Raw genomic sequence first — 27,168 nt, forward strand, 5'->3', positions numbered from 1 at the left:
AGGCAATATTTTTCTTTGGATAATATTAAATTCAGGAATTAATTTATTTATTGATTAATTAATTGACTGATATTACTTCTGCAGAAAGAAATGTTTTCTAAGGCTTTAATATGTTAAGGTAATTGATGAATATCCAAGTATGTGTCCCCTTAATAGGAATCATGGCTATGCAATGTCAAATACGACTTCCATCAGCCCAATGTCATTAACATCACATATTTTTGGGATATACATCAGTTTAAATCAAGCATGGCCAATTTATGCGAATTTGGATTAGTTTATGAATTTCAGATACACACTCGGAAAGTAATAGTTTGAACTTGTGAGTGTAATATTACTAAACCATCATTAGTTTGCCTTGCCTTCATTATTTAGAACTGTACCTTTATTGGTTTTATGATAAATAGGCACATATTATGAATAGCATATAGAAGGTGATAACAATATGCAGATATGTGCTAAGTAATATGTTCTGAGAACCATTTGCAGAAGCATATCAAAAAGTAAATCTAATACTTGACCACATTTTTCATTTTAATCTTCTTCTCAATGGTGAGAAAATGCTCTGTGCTATAAGTCACTGCCCATTTTCCCTGTCAGAAATTATCTTACTTAAAATGTGATGGAGCACAATCATTTGCCCATATTTGGTAAGATGGCCTCACGAAATTACATCCATCAAAGTGAACACTTTGTTGACGGGTGGATTAATCTTTTTGGTTAAAAAGGGGAACACCAGGAATTCTGCAAGCCTGGTGGGCAAGAATAACTTTCAGTGTTTCATCCACCAGTATGGGTTACGAGTCATTAAACCATGGTCCATTCTTTTCGATTCCTTCTCAATTTCCTTCAGTGAGGATTATGAAGCATTGACTATCAATCATTAGCTTAAACCTGCTAATTGTGTAATTGTTTGTCATTGAGGATGTGTTCTATAAATATGTGACTACTTTCCGTAATATTGTATTCATGAATACATTTTATGAATGTTTGAGTACCCATATCTTGTTGTTTCTTCCGAGTCCAATACTAGTTCATGGTGATAAGTTAGCATAGGGTTTGTCTGTGACCTCTAGGTCTGATGGTAGATTTATACGTACCTAGTTATGCTGAATGGTGTGGTGTAATTAGAAATGTCAAAGGTGAAATTACTCACATAATATTTTAAGGAACAGATTATGTATGTGAATAGAATCCTAATTAAATGTATTGTGTAACTGAAAAATCAATGTTTTGTGGCTGTTTGGGTTTCATTAAACTATCTTCCTGCTATTTCTATTTGCAATCTTCCATGTGCTAAATGAAGTATCAAATTTCAAGTGTGTCAGTGAGGGGTGACTTACTTCTTTGGTAAACTGCTAAAAATACTGTTGATCACATCTTCACTCTGGGAAGAGAGGTGCAGCATGAGATGCCACGTTCCTTGTTGTGTGATGGTTCATGTTCTTCCTTTATTCCTTGACCCAAATATATCCATAATAATTCTTCTCCTGAGGTGCCATTCTGGGGATTCATTTCATAAGAGACTGTCACCCTTGCAACCTGAAGCACTTACGTACATGTGATTGTCTTGATATATTTATATATATATATATATATATATATATATATATATACTGGAATATTTCCATTTTTCTCATAATAATTTGGGAGACTGAAATCTCACAGAAACTTACTAACATGGTTGTACTACTCAGATTTTATGTCCTCATTCAAGTATAGGTTTGCATTCAACATTTGTCATGGTGTTATCTCTAAATGTTCTGTTGTTATTTAAATGTATGTAACTTGATGCAAATGTGGTATTTGTCAATAATTTTATCTTGATTATTTGCTGCAGTAAAATCTGGTTTAACTTTAATGGAGAATATCAACCAAAGTAGTGATTATGGCATTGTATAGAAAATTGAGTGTAAGATAAGCCAATGGTTAACCATTAATAATACAATGAAAAGGTAATGAATGTTAAGCTAGATGTGGGATTATAACCTAGATAAATATTCAAGGATTAATCTATCATGAAGTGGCAGCCCTAACCAAGACAGTATTTCAACATGTTTTTTCTTGATGTAATGACAGAATGAGAGCTTTAAAACTGGATACAACAAGGTAATTGCCAAGGGTCCTTGTCTAAATATATGTTTGAAGATACAGGAAAGTGCATTACTCCCAGTGCAAGGTATCGCACATAAGCCCATACTTCATTAAAAGATCTGTGTGATTATTAAAATCATATATCACAAATATCTGAGCAATTTTAATCAATTGATATTTAATTAACAAAAGCTGGCTTTTAATAATTCTCTTAATATTGCATTTTCTTTTGACTTGATGTTATCTACAGTGCTGTATTCTCTTTGATGACAAATGATTTTATTATTCAGGATTCATTGAAATAAGTAAATATTGTTCCACATCTTGGTTAGGCTTTAATGATAAGTAAACTATCTATTAACCTATAATTTTTGTCTTCCCTGTACATGATTTTTATGCATAAAATGCTGTGCATATTTGTCCCTTCAGTGTCTAAGGAACTGTAAATTCAATGTTTCCTTTGATTGCATTCACTTCTATGGCATAAGTGTATGATGTTAAAGAAATATTTAACAATAACACAGGAAAACAGTCTTTAGATTTAATTCTTCCATTAACAGAACTCATTAAGTTTGAATGAAATAGGTGTATATGGCCTTCTGTATGGTCAGCATATATTTGAATATCTCCGGCTTCCTTAATCATTACATGAAGTACTTAATTAAGTATTATCAGAAGTGTGTGACAGCAAATGACAAATGACTTTATCATTTAATCCCTTAAAATATTGCCTCTTTCATCTTTGATAATATAATTCAAAATTATACGTGGGTATCCTTTCTTGGCATTTCTATGTTTTCAAAATTTATATCAGTGTGTATATATACCTGTATGTGTGTCTGTGTGTATATATACACACACACACATACACATATAAAATCAGGCCAGAGATAATTGCTAAAATGTAGGAAGTTAAGTGATTGTAATTCTGGAAAATCACTGTACATGAAAGGATTTGGGAAAAACCTCTCGAATGGATGGTGGTTTTCAATAGTTGTATTCCTCCCTGTGGTGAAACTCTTGGCCCTAACAGTTCATGTGACCCCTGGTCTTCAAAGGGCATACCAACAGCACTAAGTGTAATGGCCATTTATGTTTACACTTATTTTATTCATGACCTCACAAGTACAACTTAGGTACATGTTTAGCTGTGACTTCTTATCTTTCTTAGCTATACTGTCATCAGAAAAATGTTTCTCTTTTGGTTTGCGTTATATCCATGACCATTGGGTAACAGCCGCAAGAATAACTTGAACTGGATTTTGTTTGAAGATACTGATTTCCTTGTTAGCCACCATACTATACTTTAAAAAAAGCGGAATAAGGATACTGTGAAAAAATTTCTCTAAGATTATATAGTTACCTAAGTATATACTTGGTAAAATGGATTTCAACCGAACTTTTAATATCAAATTTACCTATTTGAATGTCAAGCATCATCAGAAGTGGACTACACCAAATTATTTTATTGCATCTGATGTGCAAGCTCTATGAATGCATTTGGGAAACATCTATCATGTATTTATTTCATTGCAGGATCCTTATTCTATTTTTTTTTTCATTTAAGCCGACCGTGGGCAAGCTTAAGCATAAGCATTCATCTATTAACATAGTAATCTTCTCCTGCAATTTACAAAATCATTCATCCGTAAAATGTAGATTAAAATATACTAATTCTTTTTATCCCTCAAAAACTTGGCTTGTTAAGTCTCTTGTGTCAGAAGGAAGTTCTTGATTGAGTGTTTTTCATGTTAATGTACATGATATAAGTATCGTTACCTTTATAGAACCATTATCACTGTGAGTTTATATCATACCTTCCTTTTAATATCATTGATTAATAGTACCCATTTTGTGTGTGACGTAATATGCACTAATAGTCATTTTGTGTTGACTTGTTCCTATTTTGATTAACAAAAAAAAACTGTCAAAGCAGTTATCCATTTCATAAATTAAAACATTGACCCCAGTTTAGTGAATGTTGATAGTTGCCACTTTGAGCATGTTTGTTTATATGCATCCTTAGTTGAGCTGCAACTATATTTCCGCAGACGACAGCTAAATAACGCGTAAAATGGCTCACTTGGTGTACAGTTGAGGAATAAATAGGGCTTGAAGGATTTTAGCAGAGTGCTTTCTTGAGGTCATGCAATTTTCATAAACTCTCTCCTCATTATTTAACTAACTCCAATTGTGGTTGGTAAAAATCTGTTAATGGGAACCCCAGAATGATGCCCTCAGGGGGGTGAGGATTTTGGTTGATTTGTGGCCCCTATCCCTTGAACCCCTTGTCCTTCCTCCCCTCCCGTCTGCCACCACCACTACCACCTCGTGTTTTGTCTCTTGGCTGCCGCCCCCCCAATGATGCTCTCTTCTCTCTCTCTCTCTCTCTCGTGTGCTTTCTCTCTCTCTCTCTTCCTCCTTTCATCCTCCCTCCAATCCACCCCCCTCCTCTCACTTCCGACCTCTTTCTCTCTCTCTTTCTCCTCTTTCTCTCTCTCTCTCTGTCTCTCTCTCTATCCCTCCTACGATCCCCTCTTGACACCTCCAATCCAAACGACCCCATTGCGATGATGCAGGAGCCCCCCCCGGAGGCGGCGGCGGCTGCGGAAGGGGCAGGTACAGACGGGGCCCCTGCCCCTATTCAGTACTCGGGCTCAACCACAAATGTCCACCCGTGGCTTTCCTCTATGGTTAACTATGCTCAGCCTATTAAGTTCCAAGGCTTTGACGTTGCTGATAGTAAGTTCACTTTTACTGACTTCAAGTGTCTCTTTCAAACTATATAGTGTGTTGGAAATGTGTGAGTGAGCGGGCAAGAGAGGGTGTGTGTGTGTATGTGTGTGTAAATAAATGTGCTGATTATTTGTGTACCTAATAGATGTGTATTTGTGCATACATGTTACTTGTTTTGTGTATTGTTTTGTGTTCCCATTCACGTTCATAGTTCTCATAGATGAAAATTCAAAATAAATGCCTCTTTGAGTATAATTAGCAGTGCCTACCTACTTTGCCTAATTAGTGGTGCCTACTTTGGCTAGTTAGTGGTATCTTATTGACCTCATAATATCACAAATTCATTTACCTTGATGAGTAAGTAATTTAATCTTTTATTACCTAAGTTTCAGCTGAATTCTCTCTGGCTTACTCTTTAGTTACAAAGAATAAATGGAATCCTTGCTGATGTATAATCTTGGTAAACAGCTATAATTTTTTTTTTAAGTACTACAACTCACTTTACTGACGACCTTTTGTAGATTTTTAATTTCTTCATTCACTGCAATATTAAACCATCACAGCATTACTTGAATCCACTGTGATTTGCTTACTGACCAAATGCTAATCTAAAATGCACAGTTGCTTGAACGCGACTTATTTATTTATTTGCCATATCAATTTCAGTGTGAAAAATCTACTAATTATGAAAGATTAATTACTGAAGTTACTCATTTTTACCTGGTAGGGTGAGTTTAACTAATGTCTCGTTTCCATTTATTTAGAGAAAAATATTCACCATAACATGTCATCATTTGCTGAGAACACAGGACTTGGGTACTTAAAATCTCAGGCAATTGAATTTGTCAATTATAACAAAAGGCAGATGAGTAGAATTTATCCAAAAGGAACCAGAGCTGATTCCTCAAATTACATGCCTCAGGTAAGTCTCTCCAGAGATGCAAGTGAATGTGATGTTAAATATATAATATTTGTAAAATATAAGAATCTGAAAAGAAAGGGTGCTCAGATTTTTTCAAGGTTTGGAGCTACTTTCCTCTTTTTCGTTTATATGAAAACCTTAGTGCCATAGAAGGGATAGGGCAGACTGCCTAGACACATTTGAGAGATGATGTCTGTTAGATTCTCTATGTAACTTCTTTATATTATTGGAAAAACTGACCATAGAAATTAATAGCTAAAAAGTTAATTTTTTTAATTAATGTTTTTCAATTTTGTCTGAACACTTAATTATTTATGGTAGAAAATCTCCCAGTTGTTCCTTTAAATATTGTTAATAGAAGGTATGACGAGATATTTGTCAACAAAAAACAATTGAAATCTTTTCTTTTGACAGTTGTCTCCATTCAGTGTCATATCATTCATTAATGTATTCATTTTAGATTTTCTGGAACGCTGGTTGTCAGATGGTGTCTCTTAACTTCCAAACGTCAGATCTTCCAATGCAATTGAATCAGGGTAAGTTTGAGTACAATGGAAACTGTGGGTACCTGCTGAAACCTGACTTCATGAGAAGAGGCGACAAGACATTCGATCCCTTCGCAGAGTCGCCAGTCGATGGAGTGATTGCCGCCCAGTGTGCAGTGCAGGTAAGGACGACATCACTTGCCTCATCAACAGGTCACAAGGACATAGCTTTATCACATCCACATTAATGTTTTTGATTGAAAACTTTACAGGTTTTTAAAGGGAAAAGAAAAAAAATGTGAAGACATTTTAGAATTCATGATTGCACATTTCATTTATGATAACTACGTTTTTCATAATTTAGTCATAATTGTAACATCTCCCGCATCTTCAATTCTTTTTGTTTTTCCTATGTCCGCCACACTGTTCCCTGTTATCATTCTTCTTGTCTTCTCCTCTGCCAACTCTCTTATGTAGGTTACGGGAAGAATCAACCCCAGCCATACTCTTACAAATGGGCGAGGGATGATGGGTGAGGGAAATTGGAGAGGAAAAAGAAAGAAATAAATAAAGTAAATAATTCAGATTAAATAAAAATAAAATGATATAGGGGGGGGGGTCTAGAACAGAAAACGATTAAACCAAAATATAACAAAAAATGATCTGGCTAAGGTGTACCAGATAGCAAATTTAGCAGCTTCCGGCGTGATGTTGTGGAAGTCGAACATAATGAATAACTGATCAAAGCTCTTTTCCGCTAAAAAAATTTTTTTATTTGACATCCAGGTTTCGATGTATTACATCATCATCAGGTGTTGATGGATACCTGATGATGATGTAATACATCAAAACCCGGTCGTAAAATAGAAAAATTTCATCAAGTGGAAAAGTGCTTCGATTAGTTATTCATTGTGTACTAGATAGCACTCACCGGTCAGGGGCTTACGAGAGGACCTTAATTATTTCTATTCTAGCCGCCCGCCAATCGCATGTAATGAAATAAAATGAATGCAAATTATTCGCGCACTCTCTAGCTTGGATATACTGTACAGCATTGATCCTTGCTAGTCTTGCTTTCTTTCTTTCTCTTTCCTCTCTAATTTCTCTCGCGATATACTTTGCCCATTTGTAAGAGTACGGCTGGGGTTGATTCTTCCCATAACATTCATACGGCTGTAGTTGCCGTTCGCTTCTTACATTCCCTTATATATGTCTGAATTCTCTTGCATTTGAATTGAACCTTATGTTTATGTGGTGCTATTTTTAAAAATTGTTTATATTAGTTTTTTTTGTCCAATGTGAATGACCTTGTCTGTTTTTAAATCAAATAATGAAAAAAAAAATAATTGCGATCCGTATGAAAGTCAATCACTGAGGAAAGCTATGAATACTGCCATAAGAAACATCATTTGTATCAGAAAATGGAACTTAAAAATATGCAGAATGTTTCATGTGGGACTTGAATGGCAGTTTGAATGAATTGGCATTTTTAGATACCCCTTTCTTCTTTAGCTGCAAGTCTAACCTGATATTTTTGTTGGGTTTTGCTCAAATATTGATCTAAAAGTGTCCTATCTCCTCTCAGGTTATTGCTGGGCAGTTTCTTTCTGATAAGAAAGTGGGTACATATGTGGAAGTGGATATGTATGGGTTACCCACTGACACCATCAGAAAAGAATTCCGAACTAGAATGGTTCCATCCAATGGCCTCAATCCAGTGTACAACGAGGAGCCCTTCCTATTCCGAAAGGTTAGTTTGTTTTATTAGAGAATGAATGAGCAGTGATGTTATTTTTCATACCTTAGCTGAGCAGGAGCTCTACTGTTGATAAAATTTTGTCATATGATCTGTATCCTTGAATGTACTTGCTCCCTATTCCATAAATGTCACCATACTAGATGGTTGTCAGACCTGGACAAGAATACTTTACAAATGAAGTTATGTCTCTTTACTGGAACATGCCTTTTAATAAAATTTATAATTCATTAGCTACCATTAACATCTCTTAGAAATTTCAGTAAATATGGGAGAAATTGTCAAAAACATGTTGTCAAGATTAATCAAGCTATTATGGTAATATCTCTCTGGCCCATTGATATAGTCAATTTTAATTAATTTTCGATTCAACGCATAATTTGAATTGGCATGTTTAATTTGGGTGTGCAATTGGTGGGTTTGTACCACAAAGGTATTCATAGAATTTTTTAGTTGATATGCATTTAGCACATTCTTGCTTCATGTCATAATTAGAAGTTAATTTCTAAATTTTAACAATTATGGAAGAGGATTAAGTGCTTTGTTGTGGGATAATTAGTTGCTCTCACTTGATCTGTCTTTCTATCTGTGTAAATTTCTTTTGGCATGGCCTTAATCGTGTTGTCATTTGCATCTGTGATTGGTTTGTCTTGCCCTCATTAAAGCAAAATGCTATTTTTTTTGTTCGTTATTTTCATGAAACTGAAAAGTTTTATCCCTCTTCCACTTAGGTTGTTTTGCCCGACTTGGCTGTGCTAAGGTTTGGCGTGTATGAAGAAAGCGGTAAGCTCCTTGGACAACGAATTCTGCCTCTTGATGGCTTGCAAGCGGGATATCGACACATCTCCCTCCGAACTGAAGCCAACTTCCCTATGTCTCTTCCTATGCTTTTCTGTAATATAGAATTGAAGATTTATGTACCTGATGGCTTTGAAGGTGAGCGGAACTCTGAATTGAATGACAATGAGTAAAAGTTTGGGTTGTTCTCAAAATAATTAAGATGTTACCGTAAGGAGTTGATATTTGATGATTCACCAACTGTCAAATTTAACAGTTGGTGCAATGCTGCCGTCCATGTAGTTTTCCCATTAGCTAACTTTGTGTTTTCAAATCATCTTATTTTCATGTCATCCATTTGTGTTGCGCGTATCAATTTTGGAGTCTTCATCGATATCTCAGTCTTCAACATACTATTGCCTCTCAATATTTCCTGCATCCACTTTTCCTGTCTCCTTTTTGAATTTTTCTTAATAACCTTTGGTCTTTTTATACGTGGTACTTCCTAATTTGCTGGTTAATTCCTTTCCTTCCTGTCGTTCCTTTCTGTCCACTCTCATCATCTCGACTTAGTGACCAAGTTTCAGAATGATGCAAAAATTCACTCCAAATAAAAAGGTTCACTTATTTTTTTGTTACATCTTTACTTAAGATCCCTGTCATCATCACCCTTCTCTTTGAAAATGCTTTTTTATGCGACACAATACTTCTTTTAGTTCTGTAACAATTATTTCCACTGTCATCTAAATAACTTAAGCACTCTATTTGCAATAGTTAATCCCTCCCAACTTTAATGTTTAACGTATTCTTCCAATATCTGGATGGTTCCTTCATTTCTTCTGATTGATTCTATCATGATTCATTTAGCAATGATTTGGCAATCCTCTGTACATTTAATGCATTTTAAATTGTTGTAATTGTACATTTAAGTGTTTATGATGAGTAATGAATGGTGATTTTAACATCTGTTGTGTGCTGACAGATTTCATGGCCGCCCTGTCGGACCCCAGGGCATTCCTTTCGGCCCAGGAGAAGCGTGCGCAGCAGATGAAGGCTATGGGCATTGAGGAGACGGACATCAGCACTCAGGGCCTGGCCGAGGGGGGTGGAGGTGGTGGGGGCGGTGGAGGTGGAGGAGGTGCGGCAGCAGCAGGAGCCGATGGTGCCAAGAAGGGGAAGGGGGATGCCAAGGCGGGTGCCAAGGCTGGTGCCAAGGAGGAGAAGAAGGAAGGTGGGTTGAGTGAGCCTCATGGACGAGAAGGGGCGGACGGATCTCGGCGTGCAAGTGTGAAAGTTCAGGCGCAAAGTAGCAATGAAGCTCAAGTACTTTAAACAAATAAAAATTAAATAACCACACCATTCAGCCCATAGGTTATATTTAGATTGATGGTTGTTTTTTATTTTGGGGCGAGATTGAGACTATGGAGTCTCCTCTTCTATCACCCAACCCCTCATCACACATTTACAAGGTTAAATTTGCTGATAAATTTTGCAAGTTATACGTAAATAACAATAAAATTAATACATACTACATCTTAGGACCAACATACAGTAACAGAGTACATTAGTTGCCTAGTTCAATTACTAACTAAAACACAGTTAACACAGCATGCACGCAAACAATACATACTATACTTATGCATACCAATCCATGCAAACAATACTTCTAATAAATTATTCTTTGATAGAGTTAGGACAGCACATGGAGTTTCCTACGAGACTCCAGAAATAAACAGTTAAAGGTTGGTTTGATAGATCAGCTTACCAGCCATATTATTATTTTTGCCACTTGCAAGGGGTTGAAAATTGCAACCCATCTACTTTCGAGCCATATTAAAAAGAAAACGCAAATCGCAGAACACTACCCCCACAATGAATTTTGAATAGCGACAAGCTATGACTTGTTGCATACAATTGTGTATTCAAATTTATCATTGTGGTAATAATGAAAATGCCAAATTAATTAAAACCAGACATGGTGCTTGAAGTTGAATTCTGTGGCACCTATTAGGAGTGATGAATGAGCCTCTGCTGGTTCTATTGCTTGACACATCTCCACCCTACTACTTCTGTAACCCTTAAAATGTGGTGATGTGGCTAGCATGGCCACAGAGAATCCATCGCAGGATCTCAAATTGGCAACAGACATTTTGCTGAATAGCGCATTTTAATTTATGAAATGTAGCAATTTTTTTTACATGAAATGCCCTTTATTCCACATAGTAAAGTATCTGCATACTTCCCTTGGCATTCTTATGCTACAACAGATTTTTCCCTTGAATGACTGTTCAAAAACCCGAGCTACTTTAAATTTGGGACAAAATGGTACGGTACAATATTACCGACTGAACTCCTCAGCGAGTGAGTTTCATTGAGTCATGGCAATAAGGAAATGTGAATTTATTCCCTTCTCTTCACTGTAGTTTCTCCCAAGGTCCTTGCGCCCATAATGTTAACCTACATAGGCAATAATGGAAGGTGTAGAAGGGTACTTGGATTTAAAAGTAGTAATCCCTGGCTGGTTGTCAAACCTTTTTCCCCACTTAGCTACAATGCTGCCCCCTCTGGGCATTTAAGACCTCATATTTGAATTTATTACTGTCCATCATTTTTGCAACATTAAAGTACGAATGCATACACACATACACATTTATATCTATACATAAATATGTGTGCATGTGTGGGGCTCCTGAGAGTTGTATATTTTGTGTAAATCCTTAGGATATCACGATACTAATACTTTATTTATTTTGGAAAATGATACAACCATATTAAATGTCATCAATATAAATATTCCTTAATATATAAACATAAGTTCTTAAATATGATGAAGATTGTTGCAAAAGAATTAATCAAATGAGTAAAGTGGATGAGCAAGTAACCAGGTATATACCCTATTCTTGAAACTCTGGATAGAGTCCAATTTCAACTGAGTAGGCAGATAGTTATATGTACAGTCGTATGTTCACATTATCAAATATGTTGTAAGTTGATGGCAATTTACAATAAGTAGTATTTAGATTTGATTTGCCTCTTATGGAGTTGTTATAGATATTAGATCTTAATTGGTAAGTTTCTAGATTAACTTTCACATGAATCAGAGCCTTAAAAATTTGTATAAACTAAATGCAATCATGATCCCATAACTAATAAAAAAAGTTTATTACGAGTACCGGCATTAGTACCAGCATATTGTGTGCAGTCTTAAAGCAAAAATAACTGAAATTGAAACTGCTAAAATACTAGGAATTAATATTGATACAAAACTTCAATGGGAGACCCACATCAGTCATATATATGATAAACTGAGTAAAGCTGTTTACATGTTAAGAAAGCTCAACTTACTCATTTCCAATGAGTATCGTTTAACACTGAACCATGCCTTCTTTTAATGTCATTTGAATTATGGTGTTGAGTTATGGGGTCATTCCCCACATGTTAAACAAATCTTGCTACAACAAATGAGAGTTATTCGTTCTCTTGCTAATATACCACCACGTAATTCCGGCAAGCTATTTTTTATTAGTTATGGAATCATGGCTGCATTGAGTTTATATATATTTTTAAGGCTCTGATTCGTGTGAAAGTTGATCTAGAAACTTACCAATCAAGATCTCACATACATAACAACAACACAAGGGGTAAAGCAAATCTAAATATAACTTATTGTAGATTGCCATAAATTTACAACATATTTGATAATGTGAACATATGACTGTACATATAACTATCTGCCTACTCAGTTGAAATTTGACTGTATCCAAAGTTACAAGAATAGGGTAGATACCTGGTTACTTGCTATCCCACTCTACCCAACTAATCAATTCTTTGTGACAATCTTTATCACATTCAAGAGTTTATGTTCATATAATTAAATTATATTTATATTGATGACATATAATACAGTTGCACCATTTATCAAAATGAATAGAATGTAATAATAATAAAAATGGATGGATTTTCATAAATCCAAGAATCATGTAATGGACTTGCCCATGAATTGATGGGATGAAATTCTCTTGTTCTTGCAGAGGCATTTAAACTAGAGGACCTGACGGTGGAGACGTTGAGGAACGACAAGAATTTTGGCAAGGCCACCAAGAAGCAGCAGAAGGAGCTGGAGACAATGAGGAAGCGGCACCAGAAGGAGAGGCTCACTATCCAGAAGAATCAGTGCATTGCCATTGAGAAGCTTGTCAAGGGGAAGAAGTATGTAATCAGCGATACTTTGCTCCTCCTCTAGGCATATGCACCGCCATTCCTATTTGTGTAGCATACTTTGACTGCTTGGAATCTTTCACATCTGGAGCTGATGGCATTGTGAGCGAAGGCTATAAATGATGTCACTCTTCATTATTGTGATTTATTACAAGCACCCCTCCCCATGTCACCAAAAATCACCTTTTGGAGATACCTCCTCCCTCTGTTGTCACTTTTCTGACAGGAAATCGGGCATTAGAGATGTTTTGATTGGTCCTAAGGTTTCATGCGACTCATATTTCGCTGTGTGTGGTTACCCCTGAGCTTGATACAACTGTATAATAAAAAACCATAAACACAGTAATCAACCCGAAGGTCGGTTTAGTAGGTGATGGTAGAGATCACCCAGTACCAAGCCCTATACGGCGTATGAAAATTCACACATCAGGGTAGGGGGGCCAATTTCTTTCCCTGTGCCGGTTATGGTTTCCCAGGAAGACCTGGTACCCGAAAAATCACTTTAGCTTGGGTGGAGCTGCAGGTGCCCAGAGTGCCTTGCCCGGGAATCGAACCCGGGACCCTCTGGTCAGCAGCCCAACGCTCTACCCACTGGGCTACCGCAACCCACTAACTGTATAATGATGTCCCATAATTTAACTCATGAGCCAAAGGTGCTGTGAAGATGAGGGTTATTTGAAAAGTTCTCGGAGTGACATAGAAATAAATGACTTAACTCATTGAAACTTTTTTTATTTTTCAATGTAGTCTCCCTGTACACTAATGCACTTGGTCCAGCATTGTTCTAATATCTCGGTCCCATTTCGAAAATTAGTTTCCTTCAGGCCTGCAAAATACCTGCTGCTGTCTGTTGAAATCTTCGCAAATCACTACAGGGGCACAACAGCAGAGAGGCATCAGCACCACAGATCTCTTCCCAGAGCACTGATGCGTTAAATATATACTTACAAAGGATTACATATAACTATGCCGGACACTCGTTGCACTAGCACTGATATCTGGTGATGGTTCCGAGAACCTTTCAAAGTAATACCCTCGTATTTATCACAGGTACATGTAAGCATTCACTCCTCCTATCATACTGAGAGTGGCATATCTGAGGTTGCCTTTGCTTTTGTCAGCAGTAATTCATGGCAATTAAAGACAAAGGTCGACCTTAGATGTGTAAACCCTCGTTGTGAGCCTAAGTTCTAGAAATTGTTGTTCATCAATAATACAAGGGTTGTGGTATCATGACCTTTGTTGGTAAAATGCAGTTCTTAACCCTCTTAGTGAGGTGGGGATTCCAGGGGTACTAGTAAGAAGTGCGAAGGGTAATTTAAGAAAATGTATCACCTTAGGAAAAAAATCATTATGAAGTTATTTGTTTATATATCCATATGCAGTTTTTTTATTTTAAAATAAAATATTGTAGTTAATAATGATGAAAAACATTTACATCATCTGAAAAATAAATGTAATTATTACAGTATTATAAATTTGAAGAATATTTTTTTAGCAATAATATTTCGATTTTTAGACACAATACTAATATTTTTTTATACATTTTTCAAAAAAACTACCATATTTAAATATAAGAAAGAATCAAAAAGACATGTAGAAAAAATTATAAATAAATAAAGAAAAACCGGTGAATTGCAAATTTTTTTGTCAGCCTCTGTATAGTTCGATTTTGTTGAAAAGGCTAATCTCACTGAGTCAAATTGGGACTTTTCCCCTTTCCTTGAGACTGCGGCAATTTGCTTACAATCTAAAGGCAGAAAAAAACAAAGTTCTAACTCACAGAGAACTGCTGACAATGTAATCCAATACACAGGGCGCAAATGATTAGATGGGATGGACTGCAAGAGAAACCAAAATGATTACAAAGCAGTGCTCTCATTTCCATCGTATCAACAAAGTCTGAATATATCAACACCACCACACCATAACACATTCAAGAGATTACTGATGAAAACAGATTAGTAGCCTTTCAGTGGCTTTTCATAGTGGAAGAACCACTCAGAAAAAAAAAACAAGCAGGCAATTAGGCTGAGGTTCCTGACATGTACAAAACTGAACGTAAAATTATAGTAAGAATTATACTTTTTGAAAAGCATTTAAAATTGCTAATAAAAAATTAAAAAATGTGTTATATAATTTTATGGAATTCACCCTATCGTTAGCACAAAAACCATAAATCATTAAAGAAAAAACCATAAGTAACAGCAATTTAAACAATAGCCTTCGCAAGAGCCGATATATCGGCCCGCCGCACTTTTTGCCAGGGATACATAAGCCAATATATCGGCCCGCTGCACTAAGAGGGTTAAACATAAATTTCAGGATTAATTGAAGCCATGATGTAAAAATTGTGTGATGATTGTTCAAGCTCAAAAAATGTCGAGTCCCTTCTAAATAGGCATCTTGATAATCACCATAGTATAGATATAGGGAAAAGGGAATTTCCACTTCCCTCAGTTTTGGTGCCTCCCTGGTTTCTGCCTTCTTCACTGTAGTGAGAGAGTCTTCTTTGCCCCTCCCTTGAAACAGCAAAAATGAGTTGATGAACGACCCGGCCGTGAAGAAGCTGGTGGGTGAGCAGACTGCCCAGTGGTCAGAGATGGTGGAGCGGCAGAGGAAGGAGGAGTGGGAGGCGCTGAGGACGCAGCTGACCAACCAGCAGGACCTCCTCAAGACGGTGATGGAGCAGGCGCAGGCGGCCCAGGTGAAGCAAGTTGAGGACAAGCACCAAAGGTTAGTGAGCACCATTAAGGTGAAAGCATGCGGTGGTGCTCGGGGAATTGGAGGGAAAGGTGTAGAATCCATAATATTGATTGAAAGTGTATTTAAATGAAGTGGGTCTTTCTCTCAAGCCGATTGACCCCAGATATTCTAAAGCCTTCGCCCAAGTATCAATGAAGAGTTTTGCCGCTGGAAGTTGTAGCACTGTGCTTCTAATGCCAGTTATCCCGTAATGTTTTCTTAAAAAAGTATGTTTAGTGTGTAACCTCATAGTTGAGGCTGGTATCTTAAGTGAACAAATTATATTTTAAATAATGAAGGAATCCCAGTGGTTTTCACTCAAGTGCTTATTTTAATATTTACATTTTTATCAATGCATATACTTTGTCACATTATATTGGGTGATATACCTGTAAGTGTTGCAAATCAAGTAATTTCAAATTTCCCACTGTAAAGGTGAGAATGGCACCTTGACTCAAATATGTTTTGTGATTATTGGTGTGTTTCTTATTTTAAAGTTACCATGGTTTGTTGATTATTGATGGCCAAAAAAAACTTGTTTTTTTCAATAATTAAATGACGTTTTAAAAATATTTATGATTAAAATAATAAATAATGATTTTAGGGCTAACCACTGTTATATATTAACTAATGCAATCTTTTAAATAATTTTCCTACTGATTTGTACCAGTATTGAATACATATTGCTAAATTCCCAAAGTCTTGGAACTTCTTAAAATTAGATAATTAAGTTTCTTAATCTGCCATTTAGGATGCACACATGTTTAAGTAAGAACCTCATGTATTCAAGCCTGAGTGACCTCAGTGTGCCAAGGTACTACAACCCCAAAATCGTCCATTGTGTGGGGTATGGGCATTTACCTGGAATGATTTTCAAATTAACAATGGTTTATATTGAACAGCATCAGCACACATGGGTTAATCTATTTATTAATATGCCTCTCCTTGTAATCTTAATCAATACCACTCATCAGAAATATTGGTTTTTGAATCCAATTCAATGGAATGGTGTAAATTATTTTATCAGTTACTTAATCAACCTACAACAAGAGAAACTCATGACGTCATTTCTTATGAGATTATAGAGATAATTGTTATGTTGCAGTTACATTTGCACTGCGCATCACATGACTAATTATCCATTTGACAATTGAATGCTTGGTAGAATATTATTTTTAATGAACGTAAATAAAATGACTGTGGTCAGTTTTTTGCATCAAATAGGATTTTAATCGTGAGAATGTGAAAACATGACATAATTACAAGGGTCAATATATTAAGTGAAAAATCTGTCATCAGATCACAGTCATTCAAGTATCTTTATAATATATACTGTGATGTCAATTCATTTGTATTGGAAAATAAAGTACATCATTATGAAAATGGTAAAGAATGCCTGGAAAGCCCAGTCGTAAACACATTAAAAGCCTGTTCCTCTAGTTTCTGAAAAAGGTCTGCCTATCTCTCTGTGACAAATGACAATTCTATTAGTACTGTCTCATCATGACATTTCTATGCTATATTCATCCGTATGTGAGAAAATTACAGTTTCAAATGTCATTTTTAATAAATCTTAAGAATAATCTTTCTATGTATTAATTGTCACTGGTGCTTAGACCTAACATAACATACAATGACTATACCGGTCACTGTCTTAATTTTCAATCTCTTCCTTAATTTCTTGCTATCAGAGTAGATGATAAAAAAAAAATTAGCTAAATGTTTTGGAGGTTCTTTGTCCCTGGGCAGCAATAATAGCTTCTAAAAATAGGAGCTATATATCCTTCAGGATATTCTCCAGTTGTGTCCTGCCAATATTTATTTTCAAATATGTATACTCATGTCAAAGGAGCTGGGATGACTCAAAGCAAGAGAATGAAGGATATCTGCTTATGAGTTGGTAATTCATCCATCTCATTTGTTTTAGCATTGAAAGAGTTCAGATTAATAGTTGTGGTGCACCAAGTCAAACATTATGCACAGTAGGATCTCTGGTAACCACCCCTCTTCCCAAGCACCTCAATCCAAGAGGTGCGGGAACAGTATGTTGCAGTGGCTAACGTACTGGCTCCCCTCTCCGAGGTTCTGGGTTCAAATGTCATAGACAGTAGATATTTTTCAACGGTATCTCGGTCCCTAATTGAGGTGCTTTGTGGAGAGAACTTTGAATGAGTACACCGTTTGTCAGATGGGGCGTAAAACTGTTTGAACCCTTGAAGTCTTTTTTTGACAGAGTAGGCTAATTTCAATGCCTGGTTTCTCTCCACCCTTCCTCCTTTCCCATCCTTCTCTAATGGTGCAAATAACCTCAGCTGTCATTTGCCTACCCAAATAACCATGTATCACTACTCCAAGAGTTGCTTTTGAAGGTGGTTGTCAGCAGTTTGTAGATGGTGCTCTCATTTCAATGCTCTCTTGAATTTGCCAACCCCCTTAAACTTTGACTGCCAGTGAACTCATCCTGGTACACATCTTTACTAATAATTCCGCAAATAAATAATAAATACATGGGCCCCCAGGACACCTGAAAATGGTGGCCCATTTTGAATTTTCATCAATGGAGAAAGATTTTCAGAATAAAAGTCATGCGTATCCTCAATTAATGTATATTTTATATGATGAGTAACATCCATTCCATATTTTTATTCTTCCATTTTCCATGGAAGAGAGATTTAGAATTTACAACAGATATCAATGATAAATGGCCTTTGTGAGTATGCACTATGGTGAGGCACCTGATTATCAAACCTTATTGCAATAATTGTTGCTTGCAGGGAGATAAAAGAGATGAACACGAGGCAAGCCAAGATTTCAGTGGAAACGAGCAAAGAGGTGGCGAATGACAAGACTCTGAAGACCAAGGCGGAGAAGGACCGAAGGCTTCGTGAGAAAAAGCAGAACAACACCAAGAAGTTCATGGATGAGCGCAAGATGGCGACAATGAAGCAGGGCAAGGAGAAGGAGAAGCTGAAGAAGAAGCACGAAAAGGAAATGGAGCAGCTCACCAAGGACATCCAGAGCGTAAGTTGCCAGCCAGCCACTCTCCCAAGTGGTCTGGTGGAAGGCCAACATTGCTTTGCCAACTAGCAATTGCATGCAAGGAAATTCGAAGCCGTGACCTGTTCCATTGATTGATCATTAATATTTACTTGTTACACTATCTTAGTTTTTATTACCCAAGAAAAAGGCCATTTCAGCTAACACTAAAAATTAAACAATTTTTCCAATACATTTTGTTACCATTCCCGTGGTATGATTGTTGCGGCAGGCTCTGACATATTTATAAGGAGATCATCAGTGTTAAAGACTAGTTTTTTTATCATTATGTACAAAAATGATATGATAGTTGGTCGTAAATTTAGAGCAAAAATAAAAATGACTCCTAATGCCCAAGACATTCAGCTAAGGAAATTTTTTCCAAATAATTTATTGGATTTTTATATTCTACAATCCTACCGGGTGATGGCAAGAAAGGTGGATGCAGAGCATTTTGAATGTTAGGCTAGTCAGGTAGGGTGAGGGAAATGATTGGAATTTTGGACAGAATGAAGGGAGGTAGAATGTATGCAGAATTGAAGAAGGGTTTACTGTTGTGTGGGATGCCTGGTCATGTGTTGATTAGATGGTGCTACAAAATGTAAGTGAGCTCAGTTTTACTAGCAGTGTGCTATACTTATACAGTAGACTAGTTAACATTAGTATTCTACATTGAACACTGTCCACCAATTGGTCTAGAGCCTCCCTTTCATCCAAGGGCATATCATTATGAATGAGGAATAGATGTTGGATTGTATGCTTGGATGAAACCCCACATTGATTAAAAAATTGGATTCAAAATGAGGCAACCCCAGTTCACATGCTTTTAATCTCCTTGATTACGTAGAATAAATTAAAAGGTGAGCTATCAATGCTGCAATATTTGTTTCATAATTGAATAGTTCAGAGCAATAAATAATGTGAATATGTTGAAGTTCTGCATAAGTCATTTGGAGCATATATAGACGTCAGAATAATTTCAATGACATGTTTGAGTCACAAAAAAGTAATTTGTCAGTTAGACATAGTCAATTAATCATTTAGTTTGAGTGATAGTTATCTGTAGTATATGTAATGGTTTTTCATCCAGAGTTCATGGAACCTAGACCATAAATAGATAAGATTGCTGGGTGGCCTTTGACAGGAGCCGTGGGAACTAGACAGCTCGGCCAATTGTGACTAAATGTATATGTTCCAATTGCCTGCCGCATATACTATACTAGACAGGGAGAAGAGCAACAATGTTAGTTATTTTCAATGATCTAATGAGAACCTGTTTCAATGTGGCTAGACCCTCGCTCACCTTAGCCATAACTCATCCCTCTCTCAAAATGATTTTTCTTAGTTCTCCAAGATTCTGAAGATTCTATTGTTCCTACTTCATGTTGTCCTTAGCTGCTAAACAATTACCCAACTCAAAAGCTCAAGAACTAGAACTATTGCCTGCACTCCAGCATGGCGGTGCTTCTTGCAGACATGCTTTAGTGATGGAACAAGATCATACTTTTGAAATAATGTTTTCTTAGCATCCTCTCTTGGTAAAATTCAACAGCTGTGGAATACCCTATCTGATAGTTGGTGTGCTATTGAAAAGAAATGAGCTTTTTTTTTGGTTTGACAATAAACTATCATTTTTGTCATTTCAACTTGAGCATTAGTCTTCAATCCACATCTCCTGGGATGATGAACTTCCCTGATGATTTCCAAGTATCTGAGCCATAATTTTCTTAGCATGGTTATCATCCATTGATGTGGAGGGACATCTAGGGCTGGGATATGACATGCTGTCATCTTTGAAATGGTTTAACCCTTCATTGCACTGAATCGTACATTTGGAGTCCTTCCTGTGTGCTTGACCTGGCAAATGAAAGCATTTAAATGACTCTGCAAAGTTTTCAGCAAAATTTTTAATGGATTTTTGTTCTAAAAGAGCTCTCATTACCACTTTGTTATTAATCTGATTGTCAGCCTATCGTAGCAAGTTCACTTTAAGTCCAATTCTCAGAGTGGAATGATAGTCCGCTGCCAGCCAAACATAGTCCTTTGCTAGGTGCACTCAATGGCTACAGAATGCCCGATGCCCTTTTGTGGTTGGTTTAGTTTTAAAAAAGTTATCTTCTTTTGAACATGCCTCATGTGCAGCAGGTAATGTGTAGATGTCCATTTTAAATATTATCTAAATAGCTGAATTCGAGTTGTGAATGTCCAATTAGGATTTGGAACAATTTTGTTGCCACGTATTCCACCAAGGTGCATTGAGATGACTCAACCGGATGAGTGAAATCAAAAGATGAAGTAGGTACTCGGAAAAAATATTCCTGATGAATCCTGGAAGTAGCAGATGCATCAGAAGCTGTTAAAATGTTACGCATTGTCATTTGATGCTGTGTTAACATTGCCGCATGAAATGCTAGGATATTATTGCATGCCACTGGATGGTGAGGCCATGTTTATGAATTCCAGAATTCATCCATGAAATGTTTTTAAGAGTTTTTGAATTGATAAAAACATATTGATTTGAAAATAAAATTTATTTGTCGTAAAAGTCACAAATGGAAAAAAATTATTTCATTTATTCTGAATTCAAGAGCAGAGTGCAAATTTGATTTCCCTTGCTTCAGAGCTGTCCATCTCTACCTAAATAATTGCACAAAAATGGCCAGTTGGTTTTTTTAAAATGACTACTTGTATGCTCTAATCGCTTCATAGTGTCATAGGTATAAGCTTGCAAAGAGATGGCTTTTTAATATAAAGCTTTTTTAATCTGCCTCTCTTGCCTTGCAGCTCATAGAAATGTACAAGAATGAAGAAATCGAATATGAACTTTCATCGAAAACTGAGTTCTTTGTCTGAAGATGAACTTCCACATGAAGAAATGAGAAGGACATTTATTTAGTTTATCATCTCTCAAATCAGTATTATGGAAAAACATCCTAGTCTCATTTCATGTTTGTTCTGTTCCACTGAGTCAATTGGTGAGTGAAGGGAAGTTTTTATTTATCCTGTTGCCTTGGAGCATGTTTCAGGGCACTACCGAAATTTGGTCCATGATTATCCATGCATCATGCTGCACCATTTTGCAGTGGAGACCCGAGTCATTTTTACCAAAGCTAATATTTAAAGTCACCCACATCATTTTATTCAGATTCGCCGTCATTAGTGAGCTGGAATTGCTCCGTGAAAACTCAGTAAGTTCCTTGTTTGTGCCCTTTAATGATTGATAAAGCGATGGTACGATTGTGCCGATATCATTAGAAATGCCATTATTCATTCTTATTCTGGGATTGATTCCGAGCCATCCTCTTTAAACTGTGAGGGAACATCGATGCATAGAATATATGTATTAATACATCAGTCAGTGATGCTAAGGACCAAAAAATTTAAAAGAAGCATAACATCTCCTACAGTTTAAGTAGGTAATGAATGAAGTAGTCACTTGTTGCTTATTTTTCATCGTTTTGAATTGCCATAATGTGTGTGTGAGATTTTTCTATTGGGGAAGGGTGAAAGAGTCTTTAAAGATAATATTCAAAACATTTGTTCCATTTTGATATTGTTAAATCAAATTGCTTGCTGAAGATTAATTTTGGTGGAATTAAGAGTTCTAATCAAATGTGTGAGAGAATGATTGAAATGGTCGTTTACAGTGCTTCTACCCTGAAATTTCCAAATATACCTACTTGTTGAGAATGTTGTTTTAAGAATTTGTTATGCGAATGAAATCTAATTTTATGTATAGTTGTTGGAATGTGGAAAGATACATGCCCTAGTGCTTCCAGTCATATTCTTTTTTTTTTGTGTAAAGTTCTCTCGTTGTTTTCAGTCATTTTCTGTGAAAATCATGTATTTCTTGACTATTTAATATCTTCTTTAATGCCAAACTGTTTGTTTGGTAGTTGTTATTTAATGTTTGGCAATGGTTCGGGTGGAGTGTAATTTCTTCCAATTCAACGTCAATGAGATTGCAATCTCTTTTTTGGGATTTGTCCATTACTTTGAAGGGATTTTTTGGAGATCTCACTTGATGCTTATTGAGCTCAGTTTTTGACAGACAAGCCATTTTGCGACCTGTCCATGATAGACAGTGGTGGAGACGTTTGGTGTACCTCGGAAGAAGTCTGGTGTACTGCCCCCTTGGCCCTCTTCTCATCCCCCTTCCTCCCAAGGACCCCCCTGAGTGGCAGAGCATCCCACTCATCCCCATTGTCCCCACTTTAGATCTGTCCTCGCAAAGCGTCACTTCCCCGAGTCAAATCTCCTCCTGTCCAATGGCCTCTCTCTCTCTCTCTCTCTCTACCAGTGCTGCTTTCTGCCCCCAAAACCAGCATCATTTCCAAAGGTAGTACTTTGATGTCAAAATCCCCACCATAGGTACAAATCACCCAATCATGTTGGTTTTTATTGTCATCTAAAATTGTCAGTTATATTGTTCTTATTTGATTATTCCCTCATGCTTATCAAAAGAAAATTTATGTCAAAGGTTCAAATAATTCTCAATCAGTCTCCATCAAGTACATTTTTATGAGTGTTCTCCATGATAAATGAATGGCCCTAATTGTATTTCCCTATTGAATAAAGCTGATGCTGCCGAAATCATGTGAAGGTTTATTTACCAGATTTGTCTCATGTCCAAATCTTGGAATCCTGGCTTTCTCATTCTTTTATTGAGTCTGAAATACTCAGCAATTCTCTTTGAATTATCTTTTGAGTCAAGGACAGAAATTTAATTTTGAAAGAGTTATACATTGGCAGGAATCGGCTGCCGGGAAGCATCAAATCAAAATTAGCTCCCTGGTTAGTTGCGTCTAGTGCCCAGAGTCTGAGCCAATAGCATTATTGTGTTGTGGTGACAAGTGTTACATCAACTGTTGTTCTGTCTGTCTTGATTTCATCATCCCTGGAGCTGTTTGTTTAAACTCTAGTGAACACTGCTATAGTCTAAATGTGCATGAATTATTCTAATCCAAACCAAAAATATGATGTATTTTAACACCTACCTCTCTCTGTAAAGGACTCAACATTAATTTGTCAGTGTCTTGTTAACAGCGCAGCATATCCAAAGTTAACCAAATATTAGATGAAATAAGATGTTTTGATGGACATCTTCGTGTTATTGCAAAGATTACATTATGAACCAGCTATGTGTCAATTAGAAGAATTACTTCATTTAGTAATATGCAGTTTTTGAAAACATTGCTAAGATTAAAATTTTCTAAGAATCATTCAAATCAGCCTTGCTGTTTAAATGGAATTTTATACACATGAGAACACCTAAATTAATCATCCTCATTTGCTTAGGATTAACTATGCTGTGATCATCGAATTTCAGAATACCGACCACTAGTCATGTCGAGTTAAGCTGATATTTTGGAGGAGGCCAGTTCTTCACATATTATTTCATGTAATTCCTAAAAATTGTATTTTTAAATAGTGACACCTCAATAAATTCCTTATTCTTTATATCAGCAATGTGATTATTTATTATCTTACAGAATGCTTGCTGTTATTAGTTCTACCTGGAGTGATGCATCATTTTCATTGAATACTACCCCACCAATTGGCATTCATATTTTCAACATTTTAATGAAATGGCATATGAGTCAGCTTAAGTTCTGATGCATTTTGGGAAATGTTACACAAAAAGATCTGAGAAAAATCATTTGAGAACCACTGATGGCACTCCAGCAACTACTATCAGCCCACTTAGTGATCTTAAAAAACACTTATTTCCTCATCTCTTCATTTTTCACAGGATTTTTTTGTCTTTCAAGGGAATGTTCGAAGCTAAAAAGTTTAAATTCATTTGCACAAGTTGAAGCTTCTACATTCAAAATAGTAGTTTCAAATTGTCAGTTCAAGTTGTCAGATCGTACATAGATACTTGTTGAATTTCTGGAATCATACTGAATTTTTCCCACTGTGAGTGTAGTGGCAATGATCAATGTTAGCTCTGCAAAATAAGATCAGTTGATGATAGCATCTCGTTCTCGAATCCAGTAGTTGTTGTTATCTTTGGTGGATTTGTAACTTGCGGCACTGGCGGAGCAGGTCCATTTTTGGAGTAAGGTCCTGCAAATGGCTGAGAGGGTTGCTGTGGGTGAGTGCCAGAGACCTTTCTGGAAATGACATTGTAGCATCACCAATGCAATCCTTGCATGCATTCCTTGGTCTCTCACCTGTGCATTAGGAGTATTGACCTCCAAGGAGAATATACAGATGGTCAGAATGGTCAAGTGGTATGGCGAGACAGTGCGAGTATTCCTCTGTTTGGTTTGGCCGCTGTCTTTCATTTTTCTTCTCAATATAATAGTAGTTATAAGTGGAGGTGAGAGTTCATTTGTGCCATTAGGGATGGATTGGAAAGGTAAAAGGGTGGATAGAAACACGGCATCCGCATTAGTTTGTCCTTATCAAAAGGTGCAAAGGGGTCTGCAGTTTAACGTCCTATCTGACGGATGGTGTACTCACTCAAAGTGCTCTCCACAAAGCACATCAAGTAGGGATTGGCATACCACTGAAACATATTTGTTGCCTCTAGGATTTGAACCCAGGTCCTCTGGGTGGAAAGCCAGTGCATTAACAAATGGGCCAACTCGATCCCCTTCTTGTTCACGTCATAGCCTGACAATCACACGGGAGAGTGGGCATTTGTCATTACTCAATAAAAATCAATTGTTTCTTTTCTCGTTTTATTATCGAGGGCTCATATAATGGTGCCACAAATTTGCTTATACCCATAACAGTTTCAGGCTTAACTTTGTGGAATTCCTTCACGACGAAGGTAGAATAAGAAACTATGTGCTTCCACATAAAAATTCAATACTTCACGCGACTATGGTTTCATTGCTGTGCATCGTCATCAGATGACATTCATGAAAAAATTGCTTATACTCGGCTAGTTTATTTTTTCCCTCCTCTCTGCAGTTAAATGATTCTAGGCATTTAAATTTTTATATTTGGGAGCATGAAAGATTATAATAGATCAAATGATTAGACAGTCAATTCATGAGAGAGGCAGCAGTTGGGCATTGTTCCTATAATGAAAAAGTTTACCAGCCTAAACAGCTTGACTGAAAACAATATGCCGAAAGAATGAGTGAAGGCTACCCAAGTAATCTCGATGAGACAAGGCATGGAGGAATGTGGGATGAAAAGGGAAGAACAAGATGGGATAATACGAGGAAGCCTAAACCATGAATTCCGTATGAAAAGCAGCATTTGTTAGCTCTCATTGCAGTCTGCTGTTGAATTCAGTTCACAGAAAATGGCCATTGGGCATTCCTGTGATAGAATTTTGCAATCTTTCCTCTTAAGTGCATTTCACTGTTCACCTCTCGAACGTGAATATAGTATTGGCCCCCATCGTCAGTGTGCCCCTTCACTTATGATCGATTTCCCAGGTGCTCTCAAATTGTTAGGCCCAGTATTAGAGTTTCATTGCACCAAGAGATGATTTGCCAAGGCCCCTTTTTACTTACTCGTAAAGGTACCGATAAAAAAACTGTTCATCTCTGTATACACTTCCATTTCCAAAATCGGTTGGTAGTTTGCTGAGAATGGGCCAAGGTGGAAGCATTCATAATGTAATTCATTCAACGGCTGGTGAGCACTGTGTCCACCAGCCATTGAAAGCCAGCTTAATAGAATGTGTATGGCCTTGTGCCAATTTGTATCAGTTGCTGACGACATACAGGACCTGTACTTCTGGATATTACCAAGTGAGTGTGTAGAAATTACCTTTGTCTTTACTTGGCTGCACCACTACACGGATCAGAAGAGAAAACTGCTTAAAGATGGAAGGCAAATGTTTTGTTGATGAATCAAAAAAGTGATATTTTGTTTGCAAAAGTATCATTTATCAAAATTGTTTGTTTAGTAATGTCATGCAGTGGTAAGGCATGGACCAAATCTTTTTTTAATCATATTTCATACTGGTGGGTCACAGTAGTCCAGGGGTGGAACATTGGACTGCTGACCGTAGGGCTGGGGTTCGATTCCCGGGCAAGGCACTCTGGGCATCTGCAGCTCCACCCAAGCCATGTGATTTTTCGGGTACCAGATCTTCCAGGGAAATTATAACCGACACAGGGGAAGGAACTGGCCCCCACTACCCTGATGTGTGAATTTCACACGCCGTCGGACTTACTACTGGGTGAAATCTACCATTACCATACCGACCTTCGGGTTGATTACTGTGTTTATGGTTTTTTATTTCATATTCATACGTAACCCTGCCATATTACTGGGTTTATTTAAGGTTTCATCCAAGTTGGTCTCTAGTCAAATTGCAAGGGGTAGTCTACAATACTGTTTATGCAAACTCTTTCCAAAGTCAAACATTTCTTGAAATTAAAACAATATTGATAACATAACAATTTTTACTCTAGGTAATCTACTGG

General features: G+C 36.7%; 1 protein-coding gene across 4 annotated transcripts in view; it reads left to right on the forward strand.

The window, feature by feature from the left end:
• Nucleotides 1-24,229, forward strand: part of norpA (no receptor potential A) — a 140,647-nt gene extending 116,418 nt beyond the window's left edge. For 2 of the 4 annotated variants that reach the window (XM_071585965.1, XM_071585964.1), the window contains exons 14-23: nucleotides 4,674-4,836; nucleotides 5,595-5,752; nucleotides 6,213-6,419; nucleotides 7,823-7,987; nucleotides 8,725-8,929; nucleotides 9,753-10,001; nucleotides 12,802-12,979; nucleotides 15,521-15,724; nucleotides 18,508-18,754; nucleotides 21,554-24,229. In XM_071585965.1, coding sequence (XP_071442066.1) covers nucleotides 4,674-4,836; nucleotides 5,595-5,752; nucleotides 6,213-6,419; nucleotides 7,823-7,987; nucleotides 8,725-8,929; nucleotides 9,753-10,001; nucleotides 12,802-12,979; nucleotides 15,521-15,724; nucleotides 18,508-18,754; nucleotides 21,554-21,622 — 1,845 coding nt within the window. In that variant the 3' untranslated portion in view covers nucleotides 21,623-24,229. The remainder of the gene's footprint in view (nucleotides 1-4,673; nucleotides 4,837-5,594; nucleotides 5,753-6,212; nucleotides 6,420-7,822; nucleotides 7,988-8,724; nucleotides 8,930-9,752; nucleotides 10,002-12,801; nucleotides 12,980-15,520; nucleotides 15,725-18,507; nucleotides 18,755-21,553) is intronic. The other 2 variants (XM_071585967.1, XM_071585966.1) reach the window with 1 other exon arrangement.
• The last annotated feature ends 2,939 nt before the right edge of the window (nucleotides 24,230-27,168 follow it).

This window comes from Hetaerina americana, unplaced genomic scaffold (genome assembly GCF_022747635.1).
Source record: "Hetaerina americana unplaced genomic scaffold, ioHetAmer1.1.p SCAF_2, whole genome shotgun sequence".
Taxonomy (NCBI): domain Eukaryota; kingdom Metazoa; phylum Arthropoda; class Insecta; order Odonata; family Calopterygidae; genus Hetaerina; species Hetaerina americana.